The sequence below is a fragment of the Symphodus melops genome (genome assembly GCF_947650265.1).
Source record: "Symphodus melops genome assembly, chromosome: 15".
Classification (NCBI taxonomy): domain Eukaryota; kingdom Metazoa; phylum Chordata; class Actinopteri; order Labriformes; family Labridae; genus Symphodus; species Symphodus melops.
Window position 1 is genome coordinate 97785 of NC_136705.1, and position 21711 is coordinate 119495.

The window sequence follows — 21711 nt, forward strand, 5'->3', positions numbered from 1 at the left end:
AGAACCTGTAGTTGTTTGTTTGTTGTAGAGACTGTAGTTGTTTATTTGTTTGTTGTAGAACCTGTAGTTGTTTATATGTTTGTTGTAGAGTCTGTAGTTGTTTATATGTTTGTTGTAGAGTCTGTAGTTGTTTATTTGTTTGTTGTACAACCTGTAGTTGTTTATGTTTGTTGTAGAGACTGTAGTTGTTTATTTGTTTGTTGTAGAGACTGTAGTTGTTTATGTTTGTTGTAGAACCTGTAGTTGTTTATATGTTTGATGTAGAACCTGTAGTTGTTTATATGTTTGTTGTACAACCTGTAGTTGTTTATGTTTGTTGTAGAGACTGTAGTTGTTTATATGTTTGTTGTAGAACCTGTAATTGTTTGTTTGTTGTAGAGACTGTAGTTGTTTATTTGTTTGTTGTAGAACCTGTAGTTGTTTATATGTTTGATGTAGAACCTGTAGTTGTTTATTTGTTTGTTGTAGAGACTGTAGTTGTTTATATGTTTGTTGTAGAACCTGTAGTTGTTTGTTTGTTGTAGAGACTGTAGTTGTTTATTTGTTTGTTGTAGAACCTGTAGTTGTTTATATGTTTGATGTAGAGTCTGTAGTTGTTTATTTGTATGTTGTAGAACCTGTAGTTGTTTATTTGTTTGTTGTAGAACTTGTAGTTGTTTATTTGTTTGTTGTAGAACCTGTAGTTGTTTATTTGTTTGTTGTAGAACCTGTAGCTGTTTACATGTTTGTTGTAGAACCTGTAGTTGTTTATTTGTTTGTTGTAGAACCTGTAGTTGTTTATTTGTTTGTTGTAGAACCTGTAGTTGTTTGTTTGTTGTAGAGACTGTAGTTGTTTATTTGTTTGTTGTAGAACCTGTAGTTGTTTATTTGTTTGTTGTAGAGACTGTAGCTGTTTATTTGTTTGTTGTAGAGACTGTAGTTGTTTATTTGTTTGTTGTAGAACCTGTAGTTGTTTGTTTGTTGTAGAGACTGTAGTTGTTTATTTGTTTGTTGTAGAACCTGTAGTTGTTTATATGTTTGTTGTAGAGTCTGTAGTTGTTTATATGTTTGTTGTAGAGTCTGTAGTTGTTTATTTGTTTGTTGTAGAACCTGTAGTTGTTTATATGTTTGTTGTAGAACCTGTAGTTGTTTGTTTGTTGTAGAGACTGTAGTTGTTTATATGTTTGTTGTAGAACCTGTAGTTGTTTTTGTTTGTTGTAGAGACTGTAGTTGTTTATATGTTTGTTGTAGAACCTGTAGTTGTTTATTTGTTTGTTGTAGAACCTGTAGTTGTTTATATGTTTGTTGTAGAGACTGTTGTTGTTTATTTGTTTGTTGTAGAGACTAGTGTTTATGTTTGTTGTAGAACCTGTAGTTGTTTATATGTTTGTTGTAGAGACTGTAGTTGTTTATATGTTTGTTGTAGAACCTGTAGTTGTTTATGTTTGTTGTAGAGACTGTAGTTGTTTATTTGTTTGTTGTAGAACCTGTAGTTGTTTATTTGTTTGTTGTAGAACCTGTAGCTGTTTATTTGTTTGTTGTAGAACCTGTAGTTGTTGATATGTTTGTTGTAGAGCCTGTGGTTGTTTATGTTTGTTGTAGAGCCTGTGGTTGTTTATATGTTTGTTGTAGAACCTGTAGTTGTTTATGTGTGTTGTGGTTGTTTATTTCTTTGTTGCAGTTGTTTATGTGTTTGTTGTGGTTGTTTATATCTTTGTTGTAGTTGTTTACGTTTGTTGTAGAACCTGTAGTTGTTTATGTTTGTTGTAGAGCCTGTGGTTGTTTATTTGTTTGTTGTAGAGTCTGTAGTTGTTTATTTGTTTGTTTGTTGTAGAACCTGTAGTTGTTTATATGTTTGTTGTAGAGACTGTAGTTGTTTATATGTTTGTTGTAGAGTCTGTAGTTGTTTATATGTTTGTTGTAGAGTCTGTAGTTGTTTATATGTTTGTTGTAGAGTCTGTAGTTGTTTATATGTGTTGTGGTTGTTTATTTCTTTGTTGCAGTTGTTTATGTGTTTGTTGTAGAGCGTTTATATCTTTGTCGTAGTTGTTTATGTTTTTTGAAGCTATTTATGTGTTTGTAGTTTATTTGTCTTATTCTCTTTGGTGGTATTCTGTTTTTGTAGTCACTTCGTCTAAATAAATAAATTAAAAAGAGGCGTGACTTGACCCACGATCTAATACAAAGCAGTACGTCATCAGAAATCCCTGCCCAGGCTATCAAATCGATATCAGAGTCAATCACGCCTATAGACTGTAGATAATACGCCCCATTTTTTCAGGAAAAATAAACAAATATAACCGTCTACAGACCACTGTGGCTGTCTTATCGATAGGTTTAGGTCTCGTGAATCCATTATTGATGTTTTGTCTGCCGTGTGAAAAACACACCGCTCTGTGCTCGACTAGTTGAGTCTTTTCAAAGATGGCGCAGTAAAAGCCGAGGTTTGTTTTCCATGGGTGCAAAGTTAAAGTGTTTAAAGCTAGCTGCTCAGTTCACCAGCTCTCTACAGTCAGCACGGACTGCTTTCACATTCAACCAACACTTCAGGTAAGTGCTGGCAACCTAATGTGAGAACTCTCTGTTTTATTAAGTTCATATTTCTCTCCTAACTGTTAGCTAGCCGCCGGTTTCTTAACTGAAGCTAGCCCGTCTCCGTTAGCTCTGATGCTAAGTCAAACCTTAAAACAAAGTCTTTGTTACTACTAATTATTACTATCAACTAACGGAGTCTTCCACACTTTACAACAACAGGATAGAAATGGGAGAATAACAAACCCAGACCTTTATGGACCTTAAGATGCTAACTTAGCATGCTAGCTGAGATTATTTAATGTCGTTATCGTGAGGCCATCAAATGTTTTTGAAATGTCTCTAAAAAAGGTGAAATTAAATGTTTATAAAATATCGCTATAAAAAGGTGAATTTAAATGTCTATGATGTATCTCTATATAGAGGTGCATTTAAATGTCTATATAATATCTCACTAAAAAGGTGAATTTAAACTGTTTTAGAACTTACTTAGACGTCTAGTCAATCGTTGTCATGTAGTTTATTTAATTTAAATTTAATTGTTTTTTTATCTTAGACACGCAGAATCAGTTTTAATTACAGTACATTTACAGACATGTATATTTATATCTACAAGTAATTTACAGACAGTCATTTTATATATATATATCATTTACATCTACAAAAAAAATACAGACTTTCATTATGTATATTTATCTACAAGGAAATTACAGATTATCATGATATATATTTCTATCATTTACATGTACAAAGAAACAGATTGTCATGCCTGTAAAATGACCTAAACATCCAGTAAATGTCTGTATGCCTGTCATTCCTGTAAATGATTTAAACGTACAATATTTAAAGATAAATATAAATAAATAGCCAATAATAATAATAATACTGTGTTGCTTAACACTCTGAAAGAACAACCTCGTACCTGTTGTTCTCCGTGATGGTAGCTTGTACTCGACAGACACCCTGAGCTCTCTGAAGCTCCTTCCATTAAATTTAATCAAAGTATATCTCCAGTTACCGTTTTGATCATTAGCAGGCGTAACGTGAGACTGCCTGTTTCCAATTGTGTTTTAAGCATCCAACAAAATAAACACTTTTCTTGACTGACATATCGCAGGTGGAGCAGACAGTTTTGTATTTGTTGTGTTTTTGCTTTCTGTCTAATTTGTCCCTTGAGAGTTGCCGTAGCTGCCTATTGTTTTTGTTGACATCTGTATACTAAAGCTGAAGCCGTGGCCGGAGAAGTCATACGTTTGTATGTATCATTATTTTCCTTGCTAGTATATTCAGTGAGGCGAAAATAAAAAGCTGGGTCTCAAGAATAATGCTATATGAGCCAAAAGCAGCGCTTGCACAGGTGCACGAGTAATGAGCGGTGAGTGCTCATACCCATCCCTATTATATATATTTATATCATATCATTTATATACAAGAAAATTACATACTGTCAAAGAAGTAAAAATAGCAGAAGGCCATAAACCAGCTATACACCTGCAGACAGGGAAGTGAGTAAGATGTGTACAATCATAAGCATACAAATATAATATTTATCAATAGGGATGTAAAGATTAATTGTGAGGCAGTTGAAAATCGATTAAAGTTGCCACAGTTCACATCGATACTTTAAAAAATGATCTGGATTACTATAAGAGCTGGGCCGGGATCTAACTGAAAAGCTGGGCCGGTATATAACTGAAGAGCTGGGCCGGGATCTAACTGAAGAGCTGGGCCGGGATCTAACTGAAGAGCTGGGCCGGGATCTAACTGAAGAGCTGGGCCGGGATCTAACTGAAGAGCTGGGCCGGGATCTAACTGAAGAGCTGGGCCGGGATATAACTGAAGAGCTGGGCCGGGATCTAACTGAAGAGCTGGGCCGGGATCTAACTGAAGAGCTGGGCCGGGATCTAACTGAAGAGCTGGGCCGGGATATAACTGAAGAGCTGGGCCGGGATCTAACTGAAGAGCTGGGCCGGGATATAACTGAAGAGCTGGGCCGGGATCTAACTGAAGAACTGGGCCGGGATCTAACTGAAGAACTGGGCCGGGATCTAACTGAAGAACTGGGCCGGGATATAACTGAAGAACTGGGCCGGGATATAACTGAAGAGCTGGGCCGGGATCTAACTGAAGAGCTGGGCCGGGATCTAACTGAAGAGCTGGGCCGGGATATAACTGAAGAACTGGGCCGGGATCTAACTGAAGAACTGGGCCGGGATATAACTGAAGAGCTGGGCCGGGATCTAACTGAAGAGCTGGGCCGGGATATAACTGAAGAGCTGGGCCGGGATATAACTGAAGAGCTGGGCCGGGATATAACTATTTTCTCAGACAATAGTATAATTCTCTAAATCTATCCTCTAACTGTCCTTACTTTTTCCATCGTAGGCTCGTGTCGTCCTTTCCTCTCAGAATGACCGACCCCGCTGTGCAGAGGGTGGTCAGTGAGATCATTCGCTCCCCAGAGGACAAGCGTGTTTACAGGGGTCTGGAGTTCACCAACGGCCTGAGGGCTATTCTCATCAGCGACCCAACGACAGACAAATCCTCTGCTGCTTTGGATGTCCACATAGGTAAAGTTTTCCATCAGTATTACCTCGTCATACCCAAACCCTACAAAGAAAGATTTAATCTAACCCTACCAAAGAGGAATTAAATATCCTTCTGTTGGGGTGCCAAGAATATCGATCCGACCCTAAAAGGTGGAACTAAACACTGCAGTTTATTGATTGGTCGAAAGAATCGTCACTTCCCGTGTGACGGCGGTAAACGCAACCCCTTCCAAATATGGCACGATTAGCTGTGGAAACGCAAAGGGGGTCAGGCTGTACTGAACCAAACCGTACTGTACTGTACTGATCCGGACCGCTTAGTGGCAACAGGCCTGAAGATTCTCACAACCAGAGTAGTCTATATAATCATAAAGAGCACATTAGGATCCTTTACATATCTTTCTACTCGTGCTGCAGATTAATTCGTCTTCCGTAGGGTTTGGATCCGACTCATCTGTCAGGCACTGAAAAATCCTCATTGAAGTCCCTGAATCTTTAAAGTGACGTTATCACAGAGGTACAGCTTCATCAGCTGATTGTCTGTGTTCTCTTCATTTCTCAGGTTCATTATCAGACCCGGCTAACATCTCGGGCCTGGCACACTTTTGTGAACACATGCTCTTCCTGGGAACAAAGAAGTACCCCAAGGAGAACGAGTACAGCCAGTTCCTCAGTGAGCATGCAGGCAGCTCCAACGCCTTCACCAGCGGAGAGCACACAAACTACTACTTTGATGTTTCCCATGAGCACTTGCAAGGAGCACTAGATAGGTACTTGTTCATACAATGGAAATGATTCTAGTCTCTCTCCTGTACTTATTAGACCTGACGTGCCCCTTTGGAGTCCAGGTGTTAATCTAACTGAGCTGCCAGGTTCTGGTCTGTCAGTGTTTGGTTACCAGTCTCACTCACTATGCTCGACCCCCCCCCCCCCCCCCCTACAGCCCTGCAGGGGGTCTCCTCACGTGTAAAGCTGTGCTGGTCTGGGGCAGGCAGTCAGGTGGTGTCAGTTTACCTTCTTATGAATAAATGATGTCCAGCATGTACCTGTTTCTAAGTCTTATGCTGACTGTCTCCTGCACCTGTGTATACTCATCCGGGCTGTCACAGTGAGAAAGGACAGTGCGGCGCGGCGTTGCTGAAATATTGATGATGCTGCCTCGTAGAGGAGAGCTTTGTGTCTGAACAGATCACGTGGCGTTAGCTCGCCCTATTTTTATTCTTCTTTTTTTTTTTGTGACTAGAAGTTTTTATTTATTTTCCAACAATAAACAATTCATCAAGACAAACAACCCTGAAAATAAAATAACATATAATAACATTTTAAATACATTATCACCTGCGCATGCACAGTACGTACACGCGCTTACACATATGCTTACTGTTGTACATGCACCTTAAGAAAACCAAACAACATAAAACATAACAAAATTGGCAGATAGTAAGAGAATTAAAAAAAACAAGTGTGCCAGCAGCAGTAGTTCAATATGAAGCCTACATGAGTGTCATGAGCTGCCACGATGCCCAGCTGTGAGAACCACACCCTGACCGGTGCTAATGTTGTCGTCTTCCATTCTGTGACGATAAGTTTCCTTCCCAGCATGAGGGCTGTTTGTTCCCACTCTGCTTGTGCTGAAGGGAGAGGATGGCGTAGGATAAACAGGCTCGGGCAGAAGGGAATATTTACTCTGAAGATCAGTTTCATGTTTTCATGAATAGCTGACCAAAATGTTTGAACCAGCGGGCAGGACCACAACATATGGAGGAGTGTACCAATACTCCTCCCACACCTCCAACAATCCGGGCTATCCCTCAATTTCACCCGACCAGAACACCCTGTTTAGTATTTTGAATTGTACCAGTCTAGTTTGAAGTTCTCGCAACGTTTTCTTATAATTCTTTAAAATATACTGCTCCATTCTTCTTCTGTAAATGAGCGTCTAAGATCAGACTCCCAGGCCGACTTTAGGTTAGCGCTCTTGCTAGTTGTGAGTAGTTAAGTAATGAGTAATATTTGGAGGCCTCTCGGCCTGTACCAAATATTTTTTATTACACGAGAGAATGTCGGAGCGAGGGGGGGGGGGCTGTTGAAGTGGAACCAAAGGTTTGAGATAGGAGATGTCGTATTTGGAGGTACCTCCAGAACTGTTGCTGATGCAGCCCAAACTGCTGTTTTAGTACATTTTTATTCTTTTTAAACATAAGGCTGCTATAATTATCAGGATGAGTGAAGCTGTTCTGCAGCCCTCACACACTCCTGTATACACAACGCTGTGCAGAGGTGGGAGTGTGAATGTTTTATTGATCATCAGAACCAGCTGATGACTTTGCTTTATCTGGGACTATTGCTATAAAAACAGGGTTAGGGCTGTACAGACTCACTAGATGGATAGATGGATGTTTTATTGATCCCGAGGGAAATTCAAGAAAGACACAAGAATGATAACAGACGTCATTAATGTGAAGGAGTGAAAAACATCCTGTGTTAGGGTCATTTGCATGGCAGTTGCTTTTCTTTTGCACTCATGCAAATGTGCCTCATGTTGAGTCTCCTGCTTTGCTTTGTGCCTACAAACATAGCAAAGTTCAAAGTTCTTTAACATGTTTAAGTGACACAACCTCACCCTTAGCAGTATACTCAGAACGCTCTTTATTTTACTGAACCATGCAGTCGAATGTTTGCGTCCTCGTAGGTTTTCCCAGTTCTTCCTGTGCCCGCTGTTTGATGAGAGCTGTAAGGACCGGGAGGTGAACGCTGTGGACTCAGAACACGAGAAGAACCTGATGAACGACGCTTGGAGACTGTTTCAGTTGGAGAAGGCAACGGGCAATCCGAACCATCCCTTCAGTAAATTTGGAACAGGTAGAAAACTGTAACTGATGACTCCGACTCTGAACACATTCAAACCCTTCCTGTGGAAGTGAGATGGTCTACTCCTGCAGCAGCCTGTTTGCATTCACCTTTAGATTTGTGTATTTAAATACATGAGTGGCACGTTGCACTGAATGTACAGCCAAATATTTTCAAAATCAATGTCTCTGGTTTTACTGGACTTAAATAACAGCCTGTCTGCATGAGTTTTTATTCTTTGAAAAAGCATCGTGTTCCGGCTCGGCTTTTATTCCTGGATGTCGTTTATTCAGTTAGATTTAAAAAGTCTCGTCACAATAAGAATAAAATCCGGCTTCTAAATCAGAGCGTGCAGAGTTTCCGTACACTCCTCTGACGATGTAGCAGTGAAGGAGTTCAGAGCAGACTCGGAGCAGTTGTTAATTAAGGATCAGTCTGGACCACCAGGAGCATTTGAATCTTTTGTGTCCTTGGTTTTAAAAGTGCGTCTCTGCATCCTGTACAGGTCCCACTGTTTTCTCCTGTAGTTCACTGAGAGTCGACACTCGCAGAGCGAGGAAGCTAGTTGTCAGCCAGATAGCGCCCTCTGCTGGTGACGGACCCTAACCTTTTTTATTAAAGTGGATTCACTCTGATATTGTCGGCTGGCTGATTAATCAGTCGGGCTCTAATATCAGAAACTGTTACGGAGCGCTCCTTGAACATGTTCTTATGCAATTTCAAAAGTTTACAGCTCAACGTGTTTTTTTTTTTTGTAGGTAACAAGTTGACGCTGGAGACCCGACCGTCCAAAGATGGCGTCGACATCCGCCAGGAGCTCCTGAAGTTTCATTCGATGTACTACTCCTCCAACCTGATGGGCCTGTGTGTGTTAGGAAGAGGTGACTAACTCCTCCTTCAAGCCGTCAGTTATAGAAGAAAGAAACGTGCACGTCATGTTTGGCAGAGCTCAAACCATTCAAAGCAGCTTGGACTCCATCATATCTTTGTCACGTTTCATTTATGGATCCGTTTATTTGTTAGGGATAAGCCCCGCCCACATGCACACATCGAAGGGCAGCCGATGCAGAGTGTAACGAACTTCTAGCTGTGGGGAGTTTGCCATGTCTTTAGTCCTCAGAGCTGGCAAACATTGGGTCTTCATTTATTGGTCAAACATGCCACAGAAGGAGAAACGTGGGGAAACGCCTCGGGATGACATGTTGGAGAGCTGCCGGTCTGTTTGGATTATTCCTGGATGTGTGCTCATGAGTTCTTCTCTCTTGCTCATCTTTCATTTTCTCTTTTCACAGAGTCTTTAGACGAGCTGGCGTCCATGGTGGTGAAACTTTTTGGAGAAGTGGAGAACAAGAACGTGCCTATCCCCGAGTTCCCCGAACACCCGTTCCAGGAAGAGCACCTGCGAGTAAGACGTTTCTCACAGTCGGCACATTACTGCAGCGAGACAGCCGACGACGTTTCCTAACATACATGACTCATCTTTACAGCAATTCTACAAAGTGGTGCCCATCAAAGACATCAGGAACCTGTACGTGACTTTCCCAATCCCAGACCTTCAGAAGTACTACAAATCTAACCCAGGACATTATCTGGGACACCTGATTGGTCACGAGGGACCGGGAAGTTTGTTATCAGAGCTCAAATCTAAAGGTAGCTTCGACATGTTTGTTTTTTTGAAAGCATTTAAAGGAATCCAAAATTATTCAATCGACATTGCGTTTGATTAGCTTTATGAAAATGATGGTTTTGATTTTATAGGCTGGGTGAACACCCTCGTTGGAGGGCAGAAAGAAGGAGCCCGAGGATTCATGTTCTTTATCATCAACGTGGATCTGACTGAGGAGGGACTCTGTAAGTACTTTCCCATGTGTTGATCTGCCCATCTGTTAATTCCTCTTCACATTGAGACTTCTGCCTCTGCAGTGCACGTCGAGGACATCATCTTCCACATGTTCCAGTACATCCAGAAGCTGCGCACGGAGGGACCTCAGGCCTGGGTGTTTGAGGAGTGCAAGGTAACTCATGTTGTGTTCAAACGGAGCGACGACTTGGTGTCCAAGTCTGTGAATTCACATTGCTTTACTGCGAGCTACTCGTACACACGGGGTCAGACGTGCACAGAGCTGTGCTCCGCCGCTCGCCTTTCGCCACTACCTCTGCGGACGGTACTCAGTGTGCTCACTTTGTTCCCTCATTAAACCTCCAAAACACTCAAATTAAAAGCGAAACGTCACGGGGGCGTAAAGGTAGCGCCTTGAAACATCAGTCTGAATAATTGAAATTGCATAAATACCAACATATTAGTGATTGAACTTAATCTGCACATTATTGTTTTCCCTTTTCACCCTCTCTCTGCCCGTCTCTGCAGGACTTAAACAAAGTGGCCTTCAGGTTCAAGGATAAGGAGCGGCCACGCGGCTACACCTCCAAAGTGGCCGGTTTACTACACGTAAGTCTGCTCGCCGTCCGGCTGTTTCCAGGGAAGCCGCTCACTGTGTTTGCTGCAGATTTAACAGAGGGACAGTCAGACTTTTATTCTTCACACCTGATGTGACCACTGATTGAAAAGAGGTGACTGAGAACAATCACAGATGTACATCGTGTTAGTCTTTTAGCCAGACGATGTAAATCATGTCGGATGATGTCATCCTCTCTTCACAGTGAGGAGGCGTATACTCAGTGATTCAGCTTTAACATGTTATCCTGATGAAGGACAGCCGAGGGAATAAAAAGGATCCGCGTGTTGCTTGTTAATCGTCACACTTGAAGCTTCTTTCTTTGTGTGTTTCAGTACTACCCTCTAGAAGAGATTTTAGCTGCTGAGTACCTTTTGGAGGACTTCAGGCCAGATCTGATTGAGATGGTTCTGGATAAACTGAGACCAGAATATGTCAGGTCAGTGTTTCATGATGACTTTAGTGTGTCCTTATAACTTGTTTAGCTTTCATGACTGAAAGAGGATAAAATGACTGAACAAAGAAGAATCATGTGAAACTTTATTATTACTATGAAAGTATTCTCTGTTTCTGTCACCTCCTGTAAAGGAGGGTAAGGATTAATCCTCTTCAGTGTTTCTGAACATCTGTCTGGGTAACCTGAGAGTCTACTGACCCACAACATGGAGTCTGACAACACAGAGAGAAATGCTCCGTTTACAATCTGCTCTCCTTGTGATGTCACACTGGGATTCTGGTAAAATAAGCCCCTCCCCTCCCCTGGTGTCTCCACACATAGGCTCCTCCCCCAGCCAAGAGATAAACTTTTGATCAGGTCCACCATTTTTATTCTCTCTATTGAAGGAGTGATGTCTACGGAGAAAACTCAGGGGGCGGGGCTTATTGTATTTAAAGAGACACACACACACCAAACAGAGCGTTCAGAGAGAGCTGGTTTCTACAGAGTCTCAAACCTCCTCTGCTGCTTCATGTTATATTAGGACCAAAGCTCAGAAACACTGATGTGTCATTTAGAGATCAGGAGACTGATTAAAAATCTGTTATCGTGACGTGAATTCCTACAAGAGTTACATCATTCCTTAATGCTTACAACGGATGCCCTCATTGGCTGACGCTGACAGATGGAGTTTCCTCTTCTCTACTAAAGTGATGGTTAACCTTGAAGTTCTGCCAGTTCTGCTCTTCAGGCCCGACTGTGTCCCATTCTTTATTTGTGTCTTTGTAGCAGCTGTGGATAAAGTTGGAACATCGCTGTGTCATCAGTAACTTTATTGTAATTAGAGGTCCAAGCAGTGTCACTTCCTGTTTTTGTTTCTGTTTCAAAATATCATTGTTTGTGCTGTTAAGACATTTTAACATCTTCGATGGTCAAAAACAAGAATTTATCAAATATGAGGAGGACTTACCGTCTGCTCTCACAGATGAGTGACCATGCTAAGCATTTTGTCACCAGAGTTGCAGTGGTGTCAAAGTCATTTGAAGGACAAACGGACAAGACAGAAGAGTGGTACGGCACGCAGTACAAACAGGAAGCCATCTCTGAAGAGACCATCGAGGTGAGTGGCTGTGGATGCCATGCTCTTACTGAAACCTTACTGTGTGGAGTGCATGACCACGTCCGTCTGCTGTCTTTTCTTTTAGAAATGGGCGAGTGCAGACCTTAACGGCAAGTTCAAATTACCAATGAAAAACGAGTTCATCCCCACCAGCTTTGAGATCTACCCTCTGGAGAAAGACTCTCCGTCTGTCCCCGCCTTAATCAAGGCAAGTGTTTGCACTCTGCACAGGACTGTGTGGTCCTTATAGACTGAATAAATAAACCTCAGACCATGTCTTTAGATTATAATGATCCTGTTCTGTGTTTTCTAGGACACTGCTATGAGCAAGGTGTGGTTCAAACAGGATGACAAGTTTTTCCTGCCCAAGGCATGCCTGAACTTTGAGTTCTTCAGGTGAGTCACTGATGAGGACACAGTTCTCATGTTGGATAAGAGATCACTGCAGTGTAGCTTTACTGCTCTGCCCCTGAGGAATAAGCTATCAGGATGTTTCATATTTACAACAAGACTTTATTATTGTGTATGTTAATATTCGCTAGCAAACTCCTGACCTGAGGTGAGCGCTCAGGTGACGTTGGCCGTTGGCTCACAGTTGGGCGTGTAAGGGTGGGGGGGGGTGTTAGATAATATAACCCAATAAAAGTGTAATGTAACTAAATCACACCTAGTGGCCTGCTCCCCTGATACCTGAGGTGAAAGTCTTTTGTTTTATGGTAGAATCAAGTTCTTGGATTTACTGTGTTGTCTCTCGTGATGAGGAAATGTCGAGACTGGCGTCCCGATGATGTTTGATTACTGCCATTTTCTCTACAGCCCGTTTGCTTATGTGGACCCATTGCATTGTAACATGGCATATTTATACCTGGAGCTCCTCAAGGACTCCCTCAACGAGTATGCATATGCAGCCGAGCTAGCTGGCTTGAACTATGACCTCCAAAATACCGTCTATGGGATGTATGTAAGTATCCAAAATCCTTCCCCCTCCCTTCTCGCCCTAACGCTGCATCCCCGTCAGACCTCAAAGTCTCATCCTTTATCCTCCTCAGACCGGACTGTGGAGGCTCAGCCGGGTCAGGTGACTGCGAGCCGTCTGTAGCCGACCGAAAAAACACAAATTTCATCTCTTGTGTTGATGTTCAACATTTTAGGCTAATTTGAGATGGTGAACACGTAGAGTTTAAAAACCTCCTGATCCAGACCTGGCTGGTCTCTGTTCTGTCTGCATCTTCCTCTTTATCCGCCTTCAACCCTTTCTTTGTTCACTTATCCACCGCCCTGCCAAACCATCACCACTGTAAGAGCTTTTCATGTTGTCACATACCCAGGCAGACAGTCAGATCCATTCTGCTGCCTGTAGTTCACACAGGCGAGGCCGAGTCCCAGCCACGCCTCCTAGTTCCTGATTGTGACGTCAAGCTGGTCACGAGGCTGCATATACATACTCTTCATATCGTTCTTGTGTTTCTGTTCTTGTCAACACAACATTACCAACAAACATGTATTTTTGTTTTTGTCCTTTTTCCCTTCCATCAGTCGCTACCTTTACACAGACCCCCAGCACTGCAACATGACCTTCCTGTTCTTCAGGTTACTGAAGGATGATTTAAAAGAGTATACATATGCAGCCCGCCTGGCCGGGCTGGTGTATGGCGTAGCCTCGGGGATGAATGCCATCCTCGTAAGTAAGACGTGTGAAGGGGGGGTGCTGGTCCGCTCTGAGGCTGTGTGGACTTAACTTTGAGTTTTCTACTTCCATGTTTTCTCTCACATCAGTGATTTGTCTGCTGGTTTGTGTTTTTCCTCCACAGACCAGCTCAATGTCCCCCAGCTATAAGGATGGTTTTTGAGACTTGTGATAACATATTTCCCTCCAGCCAGAGTCCGCCCTATCGCGGACCAATAAATGAATAAATCCATCTGTCTTCTCGAATGCGTGCCTTCAGAACAAAGTGACCACCTGCTGTGAGAGTGGAACTGGTTTGCAGTGGTGGTGGTGGTGTTTCTTCCTTTCTCTTTGAGCTTTCTGATTTCTGCATCCTTTAACCCAGTAACCTGCATGACCTCCGTCTTTCCAAGATCAAAGGAAGCTCCCGTCTGTGTGGCGGTCTGTATATCATGGCCGTGAGTCAGCGGCTTGTTGAGCAAGGTTAATGATGTTAGGAGACTCAGCCAAAGGGAGTGGGCAGGACGTGAAGCCATGTTGGCTGGAGATTTTGCTGAGTCATGAAGGGTGTAGAGCGTGGATGACTTTGCAAAATGGAGGCTTTAAAAAATCTTGACCTTTCTTTTCCACATTGAAAAGACTCGTCATCGGCATGTCAGGACGGCTTCACTGAATCTGTTTGTGTTGAGGATTCCCTTCTATAGATCTGTTTCTATTTGGGATGAGAATACTCTCCTCCTCTGTCTTTATACTTCAGTTAAAACGTTACTCGTTTGATGAAGAACAGCTCTTGTCATTAATTTAGCTTGTAAACAAGTTAGAAACCTTCCTGTTCAGGCTCATCCTCAGGAAGTCTTATCATCACCTGACTGGAAGTACAAACACTGCGGTTGTCTTTATTTTACTGAACCAGGTCCATGAAGATGAAGAACCTCTTCTCCTGACCGAGACAAACACAAAGCCTTCGTCTTATGGGTTCCCCTGTGATTCCCTGCATGTGATGTTTCATGCTATCATGACAGAAGGGCAGATATGTTGGGTTTGACACGAGAAAGATTCTGATAGCAACATCTTGACTGATCTGTCTTCTATCTGTCGAGAGAGATGAACACATCTCGTGTGCCCAGTCCTCAGTTAACAAGTCACTTAGCTGGAGAGTAACTGAGCATGTCTGTGTACCACCGAGTCACGTGATCATGTTGTCCACACAGCGCCCTCTGCTGGTGACAGAGCTGTTAGCATGTCTGTGTACCACCGAGTCACGTGATCATGTTGTCCACACAGCGCCCTCTGCTGGTGACAGAGCTGTTAGCATGTCTGTGTACCACCGAGTCACGTGTCACATGTTGTCCACACAGCGCCCTCTGCTGGTGACAGAGCTGTTAGCATGTCTGTGTACCACCGAGTCACGTGATCATGTTGTCCACACAGCGCCCTCTGCTGGTGACAGAGCTGTTAGCATGTCTGTGTACCACCGAGTCACGTGATCATGTTGTCCACACAGCGCCCTCTGCTGGTGACAGAGCTGTTAACATGTCTGTGTACCACCGAGTCACGTGTCACGTGTTGTCCACACAGCGCCCTCTGCTGGTGACAGAGCTGTTAGCATGTCTGTGTACCACCGTGTCACGTGATCATGTTGTCCACACAGCGCCCTCTGCTGGTGACAGAGCTGTTAGCATGTCTGTGTACCACCGTGTCACGTGTTGTCCACACAGCGCCCTCTGCTGGTGACAGAGCAGTTAGTTTGCATCGCCAACAATGAATATTTTTGTAAATCCATAAATGAAACTTGTGCGATAAGTTCTGATGGTACGGATCTTTGTTGATGACGCTCCTTTTTCTGCCGCAGCTGTCTGTTAAAGGTTACAATGACAAACAGCACATCCTGCTGAAGAAGATCATGGAGAAGATGGCCACTTTCGACATCGATGAGAAGCGCTTTGACATCATCAAAGAGGCGGTAAGTTCTGCTGAGTCATGATGCTTTAAACGGATGACCTTTTCACCTCGGCGTTTAGAACTTATGGAACAGTAAAGTGCTTCTCTGTCTTCCCACAGTACATGAGGTCTTTGAATAACTTCAGAGCCGAGCAGCCTCACCAGCACGCCATGTACTACCTCCGTCTGCTAATGACCGAGGTTGCTTGGACCAAAGACGAGCTCCGAGAAGCTCTGGAGGGTGAGACAACTTTAAAGCCACCTTTTCTTTCTTGACTTCGGTCTCAAAGTCCATAGTTTAGTCTTTAACTTGTGGGAGCCAATCAGAGTCGAGCCTTTCCTCAGGGCTAGAAATCGCTCTTTGATTGGATTTGGGTTGATTTGATTGGTTGATTGTTGTTATCTGTTTTCCAGATGTAACTCTGGCACGCCTCAAGGCCTTCATACCTCAGCTGCTGTCACGGTTACACATCGAAGCCCTTCTCCACGGGAACATCACCAAGGAGGTTTGTGCCTGCTTTTATATTTTATTTATTTTATGACCCTCTGTCTGTCCGATAGGGTTAGCTAACCCTAACCCAGTTAGGGTTAGCTAACCCTAACTGGGTTAGCTAACCCTAACCCAGTTCCATATGAACCATGGTAATAAAGTGCCTTTCATACACTGTTAGAGGATCTGTCATATACCACAGCCATATGTAGCGACACAGATCAGAACCATGGAGGCTTGTTTGCTCAAATATTTAAAAAAAGTTAAAACACTTTCAAAGTGTTGATATCATGAACACAGACGACCTTCAGATCTGAAGAAGGGAAGCTGATTGTGCTTTTTAAAGCTTCCCTAACAGGGCTCGGGTTTCTTTGCAGAGAGCAGGCGGCTTGTCATGTGGTTCCAGCTGTTTTTCTTTTTGGACATGCTGAAGACTTAGATTGATTTTAGACGAGGTCCAAAGGGAGAGCCGCTCAGTCCTCTGAATCTCCTTCATCCGTCCGCTTCTATCACAGAGGACTGTTTTTCAAACCTCTTAGAGAGTCACACTTTAAAGGAGGCGTCACCGTCTGCTGAAAAGCAGGAATGAGACTCTATGCAGGCGAACTTTCTCCACTCTGATCTCCATGATGGTCAGACGTGGCTACAGCTGTCGGCTCCTTGTTTCTAAAGCAAAGCCTGAAGAGTGGAGGTCAGGACGGCACAGATATTCAGCTGACAGCAACAATGCAGTTAGTCCTTCAAAACATCAAGAGAAATATGAACAACAAATATGGTTTTCAAGTAGACAGAATTCTTCTTTAAAGTTTAAATAATGGTGACATGTGCTGGATTGGCTGGTTCATCCTCAGAATGTGTGAATGATATTAAACATTTTCATGGACGTCAGTAAAGCTGATTTTTTTCATCAACATCAAAGTAACATAAAGTTACATGTGAGCGGCCTGATGAATGACGTGTGTGAAACATCATACATGTTATCATAGAATCAGGTCATGCTAATTATTATATGTAACATGAGATCCTGTTTTTGTTTTCTCAGTCGGCTCTCAGCATGATGCAGATGCTGGAGGACACGCTCATTGAGCACGCTCACACTAAGCCCCTCCTCCCCAGCCAACTGATTCGCTACAGAGAGGTGCAAGTTCCCGACGGTAGGTTTGAACTCGCACACACCCTAATCCTCGCCATGACGCCCGCTCAGTGAGCACGCCGATCAGTCCCTACACCCTAATCCTCGCCATCACGCCCGCTCAGTGACCACGCCGATCAGTCCCTACCCACTAATCCTCGCCATCACGCCCGCTCAGTGAGCACGCCGATCAGTCCCTACCCACTAATCCTCGCCATCACGCCCGCTAAGTGACCACGCTGATCAGTCCCTACCCACTAATCCTCGCCATGACGCCCGCTCAGTGACCACGCCGATCAGTCCCTACCCACTAATCCTCGCCATGACGCCCGCTCAGTGAGCACGCCGATCAGTCCCTACCCACTAATCCTCGCCATCACGCCCGCTCAGTGACCACGCCGATCAGTCCCTACCCACTAATCCTCGCCATCACGCCCGCTCAGTGACCACGCCGATCAGTCCCTACCCACTAATCCTCGCCATGACGCCCGCTCAGTGACCACGCCGATCAGTCCCTACCCACTAATCCTCGCCATGACGCCCGCTCAGTGAGCACGCCGATCAGTCCCTACCCACTAATCCTCGCCATGACGCCCGCTCAGTGAGCACGCCGATCAGTCCCTACCCACTAATCCTCGCCATGACGCCCGCTCAGTGACCACGCCGATCAGTCCCTACCCACTAATCCTCGCCATCACGCCCGCTAAGTGACCACGCCGATCAGTCCCTACCCACTAATCCTCGCCATCACGCCCGCTCAGTGACCACGCCGATCAGTCCCTACACACTAATCCTCGCCATGACGCCCTCTAAGTGAGCACGCCGATCAGTCCCTACCCACTAATCCTCGCCATCACGCCCGCTAAGTGACCACGCTGATCAGTCCCTACCCACTAATCCTCGCCATCACGCCCGCTCAGTGACCACGCCGATCAGTCCCTACACACTAATCCTCGCCATGACGCCCTCTAAGTGAGCACGCCGATCAGTCCCTACACACTAATCCTCGCCATGACGCCCTCTAAGTGACCACGCTGATCAGTCCCTACCCACTAATCCTCGCCATCACGCCCGCTCAGTGACCACGCCGATCAGTCCCTACCCACTAATCCTCGCCATCACGCCCGCTCAGTGACCACGCCGATCAGTCCCTACCCACTAATCCTCGCCATCACGCCCGCTCAGTGACCACGCCGATCAGTCCCTACCCACTAATCCTCGCCATCACGCCCGCTCAGTGACCACGCTGATCAGTCCCTACCCACTAATCCTCGCCATCACGCCCGCTCAGTGAGCACGCCGATCAGTCCCTACCCACTAATCCTCGCCATCACGCCCGCTAAGTGACCACGCTGATCAGTCCCTACCCACTAATCCTCGCCATCACGCCCGCTCAGTGAGCACGCCGATCAGTCCCTACCCACTAATCCTCGCCATGACGCCCGCTCAGTGAGCACGCCGATCAGTCCCTACCCACTAATCCTCGCCATCACGCCCGCTCAGTGACCACGCCGATCAGTCCCTACCCACTAATCCTCGCCATCACGCCCGCTCAGTGACCACGCCGATCAGTCCCTACCCACTAATCCTCGCCATCACGCCCGCTAAGTGACCACGCCGATCAGTCCCTACCCACTAATCCTCGCCATCACGCCCGCTCAGTGACCACGCCGATCAGTCCCTACCCACTAATCCTCGCCACTACGCCCGCTAAGTGACCACGCCGATCAGTCCCTACCCACTAATCCTCGCCATCACGCCCGCTAAGTGACCACGCCGATCAGTCCCTACCCACTAATCCTCGCCATCACGCCCGCTAAGTGACCACGCCGATCAGTCCCTACCCACTAATCCTCGCCATCACGCCCGCTCAGTGACCACGCCGATCAGTCCCTACCCACTAATCCTCGCCATCACGCCCGCTCAGTGACCACGCCGATCAGTCCCTACCCACTAATCCTCGCCATCACGCCCGCTAAGTGACCACGCTGATCAGTCCTTATCCAAAAACACGTAATCTGCTCCTGGGAAGACGAAGGAGGAAGTGTTTACGGTCCCTGTGAAATGATTGGTTAAGGATTCAAACTGATGATGTCATAAAGATGTGTTACATGTCAGACCTGCTGAATCAGCAGTCAGTCTTTCATTCAGTCATTTTGTGCATTAAAAGCTCGTGGTCATTTATGGCGTTTACAGTTTGACCTTTGCAGTCAAATATGTGTAACACTTCCTGTTACTGTTCCCGCTTATCCCTAACTGTTAATGTTTGTGGACTCTGGACGTGAAAAAAGATTCATGACACTCCCCAAGTGGGAAAGTGCTGAGTCAGCATTTTCCTCAAACTCGTCTTTCTTTCAAAGTGAACTTGATCTCATCGAAGCTGAGTGGAGGCAGATTCCTCTGAGCCGGACGGACGGCTCGTCTCCTCTGCTCGAAAGATCAAAGACGAGAAGCAGCACGTTAGCATTCAGCGGCGCTGCTGTCCTCCGTTTGACCTTTTCTGTGTGAGTGCTCCTCGAGCTGAAGAAACCTCAGATCAGCAGTTTGCAGCTAAAGTGAGCTAAAGTGGGGGCGCAGTGGCACTGCGTGCGTCCCCACGCATTTGAGGCTACAGTCCTCGCGCAGGCGGCCCGGGATCGCGTCCGGTCTGTGGCGTGTTTCCCTGCATGTCTCTCCCCGCTTACTGACCCTATCCACTGTCCTCCTACAATAAACGCCATGAAAATGCCCAAATTAAACCTTTAAAAAAAAAAAAAAACCTGAGCACTTATTTAGATGGGCGTGGCCTAACTCTGATGCAGGACGTGACCATCTCAGGTAACACCCCCCCCCCCGTGGTGCATCGTGCTCGATCCCTGCTAAAGATGCGCCAAATTATTTTTTTTTAATTGGCTCTGATTTCTTCCTAGCCGCTCAACGGTTGGCGCCGAGCAAGCTAAAAACCATCTGATTCTGTTCACATGGCGATGTGAAGGTAACCTTTAGACGTGCTCCTTGAGAGAGGCTGTCGTCCTCCAGGCGGTCCAGCTTTAGGTCCAAGCTGTGGCTCCTTTCCCGCATGGCGTCCCCTCTCTCCCTGACGTCTCTCAGTTTATTTCTTTACACGCTGACAGAAACACTGCTGCTGTTTCAGGCGGCTGGTACGTTTACCAGCAGAGGAACGAGGTGCACAACAACTGTGGCATTGAGATCTACTATCAGACCGACATGCAGAGCACCAATGACAACATGCTGCTGGAGCTGTTCTGTCAGATCATCTCGGAGCCCTGCTTCAACACGCTGAGGACCAAAGAGCAGCTGGGTGAGTCAACGACAGCGTGAAGACTCTATAAAGGGTTAATGTTAGCTTGAGTTAAGGTTATAATAAAATGCTTTTTGAAGTAATAATTGTGAAGCTAAAGCACCCTCTCTCCACCCGTCCTTCAACCCCCAGGCTACATCGTCTTCAGCGGGCCTCGGCGGGCTAACGGCGTGCAGGGCCTGCGCTTCATCATCCAGTCGGAGAAGGCGCCACACTATTTGGAGAGCCGCGTGGAGGCTTTCCTCTGCACCATGGAGAAGTCTGTGGAAGAGATGAGCGACGAAGCCTTCCAGAAACACATCCAGGCGCTCGCCATCCGCCGCCTGGACAAACCCAAGAAGCTGTCGGCCGAGTGCGCCAAGTACTGGGGCGAGATCATCTCTCAGCAGTATAACTTCGACAGAGGTAAAGATTAGAGATCATCTCTCAGCAGTATAACTTCGACAGAGGTAAAGATTAGAGATCATCTCTCAGCAGTAGAACTTCGACAGAGGTAAAGATTAGAGATCATCTCTCAGCAGTAGAACTTCGACAGAGGTAAAGATTAGAGATCATCTCTCAGCAGTAGAACTTCGACAGAGGTAAAGATTAGAGATCATCTCTCAGCAGTAGAACTTCGACAGAGGTAAAGATTAGAGATCATCTCTCAGCAGTAGAACTTCGACAGAGGTAAAGATTAGAGATCATCTCTCAGCAGTAGAACTTCGACAGAGGTAAAGATTAGAGAACATCTCTCAGCAGTAGAACTTCGACAGAGGTAAAGATTAGAGATCATCTCTCAGCAGTAGAACTTCGACAGAGGTAAAGATTAGAGATCATCTCTCAGCAGTAGAACTTCGACAGAGGTAAAGATTAGAGATCATCTCTCAGCAGTAGAACTTCGACAGAGGTAAAGATTAGAGATCATCTCTCAGCAGTAGAACTTCGACAGAGGTAAAGATTAGAGATCATCTCTCAGCAGTAGAACTTCGACAGAGGTAAAGATTAGAGATCATCTCTCAGCAGTAGAACTTCAACAGAGGTAAAGATTAGAGAACATCTCTCAGCAGTATAACTTCGACAGAGGTAAAGATTAGAGATCATCTCTCAGCAGTAGAACTTCGACAGAGGTAAAGATTAGAGATCATCTCTCAGCAGTATAACTTCGACAGAGGTAAAGATTAGAGAACATCTCTCAGCAGTAGAACTTCGACAGAGGTAAAGATTAGAGAACATCTCTCAGCAGTAGAACTTCTCTTTTTAGGATCTCTGATCCCGAC

The 21711-nt window shown here is 45.0% G+C and overlaps 1 protein-coding gene across 2 annotated transcripts in view; it reads left to right on the forward strand.

Annotated features, from left to right (window-relative positions):
- The first annotated feature begins 2228 nt into the window (after nucleotides 1-2228).
- Nucleotides 2229-21711, forward strand: part of ide (insulin-degrading enzyme) — a 30690-nt gene continuing 11207 nt past the window's right edge. Inside the window, exons 1-21 of one of the 2 annotated variants that reach the window (XM_079361996.1) lie at nucleotides 2229-2529; nucleotides 4897-5081; nucleotides 5623-5830; nucleotides 7753-7922; nucleotides 8669-8791; nucleotides 9203-9315; nucleotides 9398-9560; nucleotides 9669-9761; nucleotides 9834-9925; nucleotides 10279-10359; nucleotides 10702-10805; nucleotides 11820-11922; nucleotides 12008-12130; nucleotides 12236-12318; nucleotides 13459-13603; nucleotides 15441-15551; nucleotides 15650-15770; nucleotides 15944-16035; nucleotides 17062-17173; nucleotides 20285-20452; nucleotides 20585-20857. In XM_079361996.1, coding sequence (XP_079218122.1) covers nucleotides 2435-2529; nucleotides 4897-5081; nucleotides 5623-5830; nucleotides 7753-7922; nucleotides 8669-8791; nucleotides 9203-9315; nucleotides 9398-9560; nucleotides 9669-9761; nucleotides 9834-9925; nucleotides 10279-10359; nucleotides 10702-10805; nucleotides 11820-11922; nucleotides 12008-12130; nucleotides 12236-12318; nucleotides 13459-13603; nucleotides 15441-15551; nucleotides 15650-15770; nucleotides 15944-16035; nucleotides 17062-17173; nucleotides 20285-20452; nucleotides 20585-20857 — 2758 coding nt within the window. In that variant the 5' untranslated portion in view covers nucleotides 2229-2434. Of the gene's footprint in view, nucleotides 2530-4896; nucleotides 5082-5622; nucleotides 5831-7752; nucleotides 7923-8668; nucleotides 8792-9202; nucleotides 9316-9397; nucleotides 9561-9668; nucleotides 9762-9833; nucleotides 9926-10278; nucleotides 10360-10701; nucleotides 10806-11819; nucleotides 11923-12007; nucleotides 12131-12235; nucleotides 12319-12738; nucleotides 12884-13458; nucleotides 13604-15440; nucleotides 15552-15649; nucleotides 15771-15943; nucleotides 16036-17061; nucleotides 17174-20284; nucleotides 20453-20584; nucleotides 20858-21711 lie in introns of both variants that reach the window. The other variant, XM_079361995.1, reaches the window with a different exon arrangement.